Source organism: Papaver somniferum, unplaced genomic scaffold (genome assembly GCF_003573695.1).
Source record: "Papaver somniferum cultivar HN1 unplaced genomic scaffold, ASM357369v1 unplaced-scaffold_99, whole genome shotgun sequence".
Classification (NCBI taxonomy): Eukaryota; Viridiplantae; Streptophyta; class Magnoliopsida; order Ranunculales; family Papaveraceae; genus Papaver; species Papaver somniferum.
The window spans coordinates 7,248,452-7,259,741 of NW_020653081.1; the positions used below are offsets into that span (position 1 = coordinate 7,248,452).

An 11,290-nucleotide genomic window follows, 5' to 3' on the forward strand; every position below is an offset into this window, starting at 1 on the left:
CTCACCCCATTTATTATGCTTCTAGGATGTTGAATGAGGCACAACAAAACTATAGGACCCCAACACAGGAGATACTATACATTGTGTTCGCATTGGAGAAATTTCATTCTTATTTCCTCGGTAGGAAAGTTGTTGTGTACTCGTGACCATGCAACGGGGCATCTACTTGCGGAGAGGGAAGCAAAGCCAAGGCTTATTTGATGGATATTGCTTCTACAAGAATTTCACATGTAAATTAAAGATAAAGCGGACATTCAGAAGTGAGAGCAAAATTGCAGAACAATTCATTCGTCTTACTGTAAACGAAGACACTAAGACACTATCCCGTTGTGTGAAAGTTTCCCAAATGAGCAATTATTCTCAATATAGATTGTGGGAATTGTCAATAATTTGGCTTCTAAACACATCCCTAGTTGCGGGTCTCGTGGTGAGAGAGAAAACCTTAAGAAAATAGCCAATTGGTACAAATGAAAACAGTGTCCGACGAAGTACAAATGAAAACAGTGTCCGACGAAGTAATACGAAGATGCGTTTCCGAAACTGAGTTCAGCTTTTGTAACCAAAAAATTCCAAAAAAAAGAGTTTGACATAATGGGAAATTTGGTTGAGATAATATGCCATGATTTTTCGCCGTTAATTTAGGCGGGGAGAATTCAAAAACTTGAATTTTCATAAATAGCTCTTCTAATTGTAGCAAGTTATAATAATGATCTTCACGGACTAGAACGAAACTTTCATATCATAATCCTTGTTTCAGATGTTTTTTTGGAATCTTCGTTGTTCACAGCAACTGCAGCTATACCTGCAAACAAAGCAATGCTCAGATGTCCATCTATTACGATAACCAAGGTAAAGAAGAAGGAAAAAAACACCAATGTACTGCACAATTTTTTTTACTTGATCTTCCTATTTGATTTTCCCTAAAAGCTAACTATTTCCAAGTCTAATAGTTAAGAAACTTCATGAGGTCTTCAGTCTTCTAGTTACCAGGAGGCAGAATATCTTGCATGCGCAAGTACTCAAGCTATCAGGTTAAGAAACTTCATGAGAGGTCTTCTAGTTACAGATTCAGTATTTAGACCAATAAAATGTTACTGTGAGAACCAAGCTGCAATCTGCTTTGCAAAAGAGAATCAAGAGACAGGAAGAGCAAAACATATTGGGATATAGTATTTCCTGGTGAAGCGCAAAATCAAAGATTGAGATATTAGTATCTCTCATATTCCGTCAGAACATATGCTTGCAAAGTCCTGAAGTGCTTAAATAGCCCTCCGTTTAAGATGTGGTCGGGCCACATACATTTCTTTATTTTTTGAAACGTATGTAACTTAAAAACCTGCCCCCTCCAAATCCCGTTAACCACTTTACTTTTTGAGAAAAAGTAGGAAGTTAACACATAAAGATAAACAGTTAGCTAATAAAACTGGTTATGGATTTTTTTTCCCTACTTTATAAGACGTGTCAGTATATAAAGATAGGAGTATGTGGCCCGACCACATCGTAGCCGCACCGAATACAGCATCTGTCCTCTATGGGTGTGATATCTTTTAGTTCGTACTGAAGCATGTATGTTCTGGTTTATCGTTTGTTTAATATCTGCTCTCTATCATATGCTCTTTACCTTTGTTTAGGTGCTGATTTTCTAACAATTTGCACCCAAAGAACCTGGAACATCTTAAATGTGACATCACCATACACAGACTTACACTGAAACAACCCAAATACTAGTATCCTTTCAAAGTAACTCCTAAGTTGATCAGTTCATTCTAAGACTCGTCTTTTTGGAATGTCTTCTTTTACCCACTTGAATGCAGACTGATTCTAGTGCCTTCGTAGAGTGAGATCGAATAATTTTAGGATGCTAATAGGGAAGAAGAAAAAAATAAAGGAGGCATTTTAAGATTGTACACTACTTGATTGACAAAAAATCCTCCAGTTTGACATGTATTGTGCATCTTCCAGACTTCAATGTGTAAAGTACTCACAGAAGAATAACCTGGCTGTTCTTTTTAGTTTTTTCTTTGGTCTATTTTGATAGTTAACTCAATTTTACTCCAGTCTTCGTAATTTTGGGATTCCCCATTTTTGTGACTACCAAATCTTAAATCAAATATAATTGTAAGAAAACAAATCTGATTGAAATGAGAATTGTGATAAAATCTACGCACTCATAAGAATTTACAGAACAGTGATCAAAGAATCATTCTTAAGCATACATTCTAATTCCATTAAAATCCCTAATTTTCTTAAACCCATAAAACCCTAAATCGAGCTAAAACAAATGTAAAGAGAAAACCCTAGAAAAAGAGTCGTGTGTACCTTGTTGGCTAATTGGGGCTTCTCCATAAATGATTTTGAGTTTAGACAAAGAAAGTGGTGAAGATTCATCATCAGAAGCATCAGCAAATAACGATTGTTTCCAATCCCACATTGATTTCTTGAGTGATTTGTTAGTTTGGAGGAGAGCACTCTTCTCAACTTCAAGAGCTTCGATAAGTTTTTGTTGGTTAACTGATCGATAACATAAGGCACCAAAAACACCAACTAAGAATACATTGATCACCTTATTGTTGCTGCTTGCACTCTCTACAACACCTACTGCTTTTCTTGCCCACTCCATTTTCTCTTTGTTTGATCTCACAGTCAAGAGATAACGGGAGAAGGCTTAAAAGGTCTTTATTTGCCCTTCCGAGTTCTTTTATAATATCATCATAGACATTTTCAAGATTGCTAATAGAGGGACTGGTTTTGCTTGGGGATGTACTTGAACACTAATAAGACAAAACAATATTTGCCTTGGGGTTGGTACGCCCCCAAGCAAGTTGGTACCCCATTAGCATTCTTGGACATTTTTCCCTGTAAATTGAAAATGTCAAACCTTTTGACCTGATTAGACCGGGTATTATCCTGTGAGATTTGTCTAAGAGCAAGGGCCAGGGGTTGAGAATCTCTTTCAAATACAAGTGTTGATCAAATTGGATCAAATTAGGTCCTACTATGGATAAAGTGAAACCCCTTTCCAGACCAAACTCAATCGTCTTTTCTTTAGATCGAACGAGTGAACGAAAGTCTTCACTATACGGCTATAATTTATCGTTTGAAATAAATATAGGAAAAAGGGAAACAATTTGCGTCCAAATTGTTTCTCTTTTTTAGTTTGCCGTATTCTCATCTGTGATACATACACGGCTAAAAACCAGCCGTGTTTATTGATTTTCTTTACCATATTAGGCAAGTTTCAACAAAAGATATTAATGTACATAAAACATATTTCACTGACCCATAAGCTATTGATAAATGGACATGCACCAAAATAAACCGCTTATAATCAGCCGTTTGTAAATTTTTGACTTTCAATTTTTTTCCAGACGAGCAATTGTTTGTCGTATAGACTATTATCCTTTTGTCCGATGGTTGGTTTTGCACTCCTTCACCTAGACTCTCTTTCATTTCAATAGATAGGGATGGACTCTAAAATAGTCTATCCCATAATCCTTGTTCTAATAGGAAAACCAAATAAGTAACCACCTAGAAATAATGACCAGGGGCCGTGCTCAGAGGTATGAAGTCTTCGTGCTAGAATTTCGATCTGACTAGAGATGGATAAAACGACAGGGAGTGTGTCGTTTGTTTCACATACCTCTCAGTCCTGTATTTATCTCGCGTTTTTCGCCTCCACTTTTGTCCCGCAGTTAGTGTTTCAGGAATTTAAGATAACCATTTATTGTCTTATATCATGAAGTTAAACACTCTCAAGGTCAGGAAGCCATCAAAATGAACATTCAGCCTGATAGAACGGATTCATGAATCTGAAAGTTATCTAGAAGAGGTACATAACATTCAAAAATACCATAAATGGAAAGTGAGAAGTGCTAATAAAATTCAGATATAACGGGTTGGTGACAGGGATACTTTCCCAGACAGACCTGTGCATTGTCCTAATAATCTGAATTCGGTCAATCAAGTTTTAGACACATGTGAGAGTGGGATACTGACATCCTGTCCCTCTTGTTTTCTCTAGAAGATTAAGCAATTATCTATGTTACTCCTTTCAATCTTCAAAAAGATGATACTATAACTTGGAGTTTAAATGACAAAGGAGAATTTACAGTTAAATCTTCGTATGGCAAGAAAATTCAAGATAAGTATAAAGTTGATACTCCGAATTCTTCCTGAAAAGATATCAGGAATCTTGATACTTCTTCCTCCATTCAAATGTTTATAATGGAAGTGTGGTCATGGTATCCTCCCCGCCAATGCCAAGACTTCAAGCATCCTCAACTACATTGATCGCATCTGCAATCTGTAAAAAGTGTTTTCTAAGAGATATCCCATACCCGGTATGTCTTGTCCTTATGCTTCTTCTATTTGCACTTGACTTTTTGGTGGGGGACCATCATGTCTTTGAAGGGGTTAGCTCCTTTCAAGAATGGCTCAACACCTGGTTCCTCCAAATAAATCCTATCAAAAGCTGGCTTCCTATCCATGCCACCACTTGCTAGTTCATCTGAAAATCCAGGCGTGATCTGGTCTTCAGGAGTATATCCCATTCTGCTGAGTATACTGCCGACAACATCCGACAAAGTGCATAATCAAAGTCATGTTATCGACAATCTTTATTACCTAAGAAAACGATTACCATACATCATAAGGAAAACTTTGGAATAACTATAATATAAGTTCCATGATCTCTTATTCAGACATGGAAAACATTGCTAATCATATTTCTGTTTTTTATACTAACTTTGCCTTTATTGCTATGTCATTTTCAGAAATTTATGTGGGAGCAAGAACCTTCATAGATTATGGAAGGAGCATAAACCGTGCAAGAAAATAATTTGAACTAGCAATCATCTCGGCAAAATAATTGCAGAGAGCTAATGAAAAAGCGAGGGTATAACAACCACACCCAATAATTCGTTCGGCAATCTTTATGGACTAAACTCCAATAAAATTCCGAGAGCACCAACTCAAAAGCGAGCTCAATTAAGAGATATATCAAAGAGCTTTATCTCTTTCTCAATACAATCAGCAAATCAAACAAATAGAAAACTACGAGCCTGATTGATATGAGAAATAACTTGGACGGTACCAAAGACCAATGCCCAAGTGTCAATCAAGTTCTATCCAACAAACAAGGTCGGATTTATCACCTGATTGAACTACGCTCAACCTGTGATATTTCAATTGTATAAAAATATAATGCGGAAAAGAAATAACACAGACACCAGATGTTTTGTTAACGAGGAAACTGCAAATGAAGAAAAACCCCGGGACCTAGTCCAGATTGAACACCACATTGTATTAAGCCGCTACAAACTTTAGCTTACTACAAGTTAACTTCGGACTGGAATGTAGTTGAGCCCTAACCAAGTCTCACACAAATTAAGGTACAGTCGCGTTCCTTACGCCTCTAGAACCACGCTGGATTCTGCGCACTTGATTCCTTTAAATGATCTCACCCACAACTAAGAGTTGCTACGACCCAAAAGTCGAAGACTTATAAAAAAAATTGTCTCCCACAAATATGTCTATTTTTTATTCGGTTTTTTGTTCCGTCTTTTGACAAATCAAGGTGAACATGAACCAATTGATAATTCGGTATTAAACTCTCGAAAAGCAGCCTAGAAATATCAATCACCTCACAATAACCCAACTGATTAACATGAAAAGTTATTGCGGAATCACAAGAGTCTACGACGAAGAACTGTTGTGATTACTTTTTATATCTTACCCATCGAAGATAAATCTCGAGTAAATCTAAGAGAAGATAAAACTCAATACGATAGAGTAAGATTAGAATACATAACTGTAGAGAAAATAGTTGGATCTGGCATCACGAATCCCAATGAAGTCTTCAAGTCGTTAACCTATAATGGTTTTAGGAAAAACCTAGGTTAAAGGAGAATCGACTCTACTACGCAACTAGGAACACACAGAAGTGTGGGGATTAGGTTTTCCCATTGGTAGAGTTCTCCCTTATATAGTCTTTCAAATTAGGATTGCTTTCAATCAAATCTAATATAGATTAGTAACAAAGCATTCAGTATTCAAAGTTAGATGAAAACCTGATTAAGATTCAAGCTAAGTCTGCTTAAAAAAAATGAAGCAATCAATCTCCAACATTAGATGGTTTTAGCTTGTTACACAAAAATGAAATATACCTTCATTTAGATATGGTTTACCGTACCTAAACGTGTATATTGAGTTGGCTAAATAATAGTTAACTGAAGTTAGCCATATGAACACTTTTATCTTAGCCGTATTCATCTAACACTTCTAGATCAAATATAAAGATCAACTAATCATGAAATATAATCGAATGAATCTAATTGTGTTTCAAATAGAGTTGTTCAATTTTTCACTATCTCATAGAAATATATATGAACAAATTGAATCTAAATCGGCTTGATTCGTAATCGTACAAAGTACTTATACAAGAATCAGTTCATGAACATTAAGCCACGGTTTGAAAAGATTGCATTCCTTAGATCATAAATATATTAGTTCATGAGTATGAGAATCATACATGACCGATTCTAGAACTTTACTACTGTAGTCGCCAACCAGGTAAGCGAGCAGCAGCTCCGGACCTTGGCCTATCAAGCCGTTCACAAACAGCCATCCCGGACCCAATCAAGTATAACCTTTCACATAATAGGTACGCAAACAAGGTTCCCGTACCTTCTCAGGTAAAACTGTTCGCATACTAGGTACGCAAACAAGGTTCCCAGACCTGAATCATTACAAAACAGTTCGCATACTAGGTATGCATACCGTGTTGTATCCAGACATTGGTAATCATTCCAAACTCTCATTTCAACTATTGAAACATCCTTGGAAAATGAAAATGGTTGTATCACACAAACCATTAGCTTCAAGTAATTTTCAAGTGATCGAATGATCAATACGAAACTCCCCAAGCTAACATCAAATGACTGTCTCACACAAATTATATAAGATGTTCAAGGTAATTTTCACATGATCATGTTTTGACAATGTATTTAGTTTTCAACAATAAATTGTTTCCAGCTAAACTCGTCAAGAATATGATGAACATAGCTAAAGCAAAAAACTTCCAACACATATTTCGAGAAAAAGATAAGCGAGATAAACTCGTCTCGAAATATCAAATGTGTATAGTGTAAAAGTCTATATAGTTATACGACTTAGTCTTATTAGAAGATAGAATATAATATACTTCTGAGTGATAGATAAGTTTTATTCTCCACATACCTTTCATTGATAAAATTCCTCCAAACTCCTTAGTAGATCTTCGTCTTCAATTGGTGAACGTTGTGAAGTCTAAAGCTCAACTACACATTATATCCTAATCCGAGACATAACTATATGTAGACGAGAAATCAAGTATATAGTTTTGATCAAATATTCTTGACAAACAAGCTTGATATAACAACACTTGTGAGTTCGACCGAGCAGTGCTCTAACAATCTCCACCTTTGTCAATTTTAATGACAAAACTATCGATACATATGGATTACAGAATAAATAAAATTTGTAGCTTCTCATCCATCATGCTTGATTTCCTTGGCTCTTCAACATTCCATGAATGCTTCGCTACTCCAAGTACTTCAGCGATTTTGAACGTGTTCAACTCAGCATCATTGTTGTTGAAGATCCGTAGCCATAACAATAAGAAAACAAATGTTCTCAATTATTGTTATACAGTGTCATAGTATTGATATAAATAGCCAAAGTTCAATTGTATCACAACTTAGAAATAATACTATGGTGATATATATAAATCCCCCTTAGTCAATACTTCATCTTACAATGAAAACCACTCCCCCTTATATAATGATCCGTAAACCATATGTATTTAATGTGAACTACAAAATAATTCTCCCCCTTTTTGTCAATATAAATTGGCAAAGGTACAAAAACTATGGGATCACAATGAAATTTTCAAAAATATACTTCATGACTAAAAGGGAAGTTTCAATGATTTCACATAGTCGAAACTTAGTGTATTCATCATGGAGTTTATAAAGATACAAGATAACTCCTAAAATATTCCGCAGCCGCACTCCCCACAAAGATATGGCAATTAAGCACAAGTTCAATTAAGAACTCTCCCTTATTAGATGTCATTCCCAAGAGAACAACATGAGCGATTTTATTTTTACAAGAAAAGAAGGATTTGTTTGGACATTAGTAAACTCGAATAAATTAACCACAAGGAGATCTTATTGATTAATTTAATCGGAAACGCTCAACATAAGAAAATTTACAGAGCACACAGTACTTTCACATAAAAGTGGATTAGGGAAAGATCAATATTGCGGAATACTTTCAAAAGTTCATTCTATCTTTCATCAATATTTGCATAAAGACACGATAGACTTAACTTTTGAGCATATATGAGATAAGCATAGTTCACGAACGTAAACACATATATATCACATAAGCAATTTGCAATATATGAAATTGAAAAGATTAAATACTGCAAAAATCATCTTCCAAATAACTTTAGAATTTAAATAAATAAATCTAACAACATTGCAAGATGAAAATCGTTGAAATAGCTATGTGTAATCACAAACAATGCTGTTCCAAACCTTAGTTATCCTTCTTAAGCATAAGAATAAATTCTCAAAAGAAGTTTCCTAGACATTAAGATTTTTGAAAATTTCTTTATCGTACCTGAACTCCTTATCGTCAACAGACATTGGAACATAAGGTTCATGAAGAAAGAAGTCAATTCCAACAAACCTTCTTGACTATTGTCGAACCAGGGCCTTCTGAATTTCAAGAGTTCTTAGAACAATATCCTTTATTTGCTGAATCTCCATCCTTGTTTCTTTCAACTCTTCAAGAATAACAGAAAACTTTTAAATATTTGAGGTGTTAGCCCTTGGTTTCTTCATATTCTTCCTTTTTCTCTTCAAAGTTGTAGAGGAATGAGATTTTTATTTTTTCTTCATGACTGATGGCTTAACAATCATATTAACATCTTTTCCACCAGAAGATATGATGTTGGGAGTATCCATAAAAATATGGGGTTTGTGAAAAGGCGAAAAAAACCAATAGCTCAACAAGCAACTTTTTGATGAAAAAGAGTTTAAGAGAAGGAAAATAATGTAGGGTTACAGAACCTATATACAGAGTAATAGGGTTCACGTACGATCAACACACACATCCCTAAAAAGGGTAGGAATGTCGATTTTGACCATCCCTTTTTTTATTCAAATACTGAGAAATATTTTCAACATCATTAGTTGTTGATATGAAAAGAATAACCAGAAAATCAGAAAACAAAATTCAAGAAAAGAAAATAACCCAGAATAGCTTCTGATCTTATAGCCCAACTGGTGCACAACTCTTGTCTCTTTTCGAAATGTGGTCATATGAGACAAGATGCATTTTTAATACAATTAGACTGTGTTGGGGTGAACAATAATCTGTCCACCACATGATTCCTGCACCTGATTTTCTACACTCTTATCCATAGGTCTTTTGGACCTAGTTCTTTTTTGTAGAGATCTAACTTTATTCTTAGAAATAACTTCTTAGGAGATGAACTAAAAAGACATATCTCAGATGAATTTGACTTTAGAACAAGTTTGAGCTTGTTTGCTAATCGATTAGCTCTCTGTTGCAGTTTGTTGACATATCTTACTTTATGTTTGTACTTGAAACAAGTAGAGAGTTCATGACCCTTAATAGTACAATAAGAACATGTCAAAGTGAAGGATGGTTCAGGCACCATAGCCGAACATGCTGCTAAACAAAGTGAAGTTCATGAAACATGTGAGGTAGAGTTTTCATTAGTCATAGAAAAATCCATTTCATCCTCCAATGTGGTCGAAGATATTTCTCCAGGAAAAATATCAAAGTTGATGTGAGTATTGATACAATTATCAAAATTAATATTTTCGCCAAGGAGTGCCACACTTGATTTTTCATCTTCAGTTGAATCATAGTGATCGGATGTTTCACCAAGAGTTGCAGCAAGACCCTTGTTCCCGGTGTATTTTCTTCGATTTATACATTCTTTGTAAAAATGACCAAAACCCTTACACTTAAAGCAATGTGGCATATACTCATCATCATTGTCGTCAGTATCCCTGTTTTTAGGAGGGGCATGATCATGCAGTTTGACTGATGATCTAGGTTTATCTCTGGTGAATCATTTACTTTTCTTCAAAAGAAGATCTCTAAACGGTCTTGTGATCAATGAAACTGAGTTGTGAAGATATCTGATGATTCTGTCTCAATAGGATCATCCACAGAGTTCCCAACACTTTTACTTTTATCAAGTAGGTTAGTGTTCTTTTGTGCTTTGAAAGAAATATCCTTTTCATCTTTGGATGAATGCTCATGATCAAAGATCTTTAACTTTCCAACAAGTGTATTTCTGAAAAGTGTTTCAAGATTATTTCCCTCAACGATGGCATGTTTCTTAGAAGTGTATCTAGTTGGCAGTGATCTGAGAATTTTCATCACAATATCCTTTTCAGGAATAGTCTTACCCAACGCAAAAGATGCATTAACAATTTTCAGACACTTTGTGATTAAACTCATCAAATGACTCTTCATCAGCCATACGAAGGTTTTCCCAATCAGAATTTAGGTTTTGAAGCCTAGCTTCCTTATCAGAGGTATTCCCTTCAAATACGGTCTCTAAGATATCCCAGGCATCTTTAGACCGAGTGCATGTAGTCACATGGTGTTGAAGATCTGGGGTAATGGCATGGATGATAGAATTTAATTCGTCAGAATTTTGCTTTGCAGCGAGAATCTCGATAGGATCATACTCACCAATATCCTTTGCAACAGTTACACCGTCTAATGGAGGATAGCCATTAACAACACGAACCCATGATTGAAAATCACGCGCTTGAAGAAAGGCATGCACAGAAATTTTCCACCATAAGTAATTCAAGCCATAGAAGACTGGCTATACGTTTATAGAGATATCACTTCTGTCCATAGAGTCAGATTGCTACAAACACAGACGTATGAGGTCTTAGTGTGTTTTCCTGCTCTGATACCAATTGAAAAAGCGGGGGTATAATAACCACACCCAATAATTCGTTCCACAATCTGTATGGACTAAACTCCAAAATAATTCCGAGTGCATCAACTTAAAATCTAGCTCAATCAAGAGATATATCAAAAAGTTTTATCTCTTTCTCAATACAATCAGCAAATCAAACAGATAGAAATCTGCAAGCCTGATTGATATGAGAAATAACTTGGACGGTACCAAAGACCAATGCCCAAGTGTCAATCAAGTTTTATCCAACAAACAAGTTCGGATTTATCA

The 11,290-nt window shown here is 35.4% G+C and overlaps 1 protein-coding gene across 1 annotated transcript; it reads right to left on the reverse strand.

Annotated features, from left to right (window-relative positions):
* Positions 1-416: 416 nt before the first annotated feature.
* Positions 417-2,665, reverse strand: LOC113346469. Its single transcript, XM_026590020.1, has 2 exons — positions 2,320-2,665; positions 417-802 (listed from the first exon to the last, which is right to left on the reverse strand). The coding sequence occupies exons 1-2, from the start codon at positions 2,618-2,620 to the stop codon at positions 735-737; spliced, it is 369 nt and encodes a 122-aa protein (XP_026445805.1). The 5' UTR covers positions 2,621-2,665; the 3' UTR covers positions 417-734.
* Between the last annotated feature and the right edge of the window lie 8,625 nt (positions 2,666-11,290).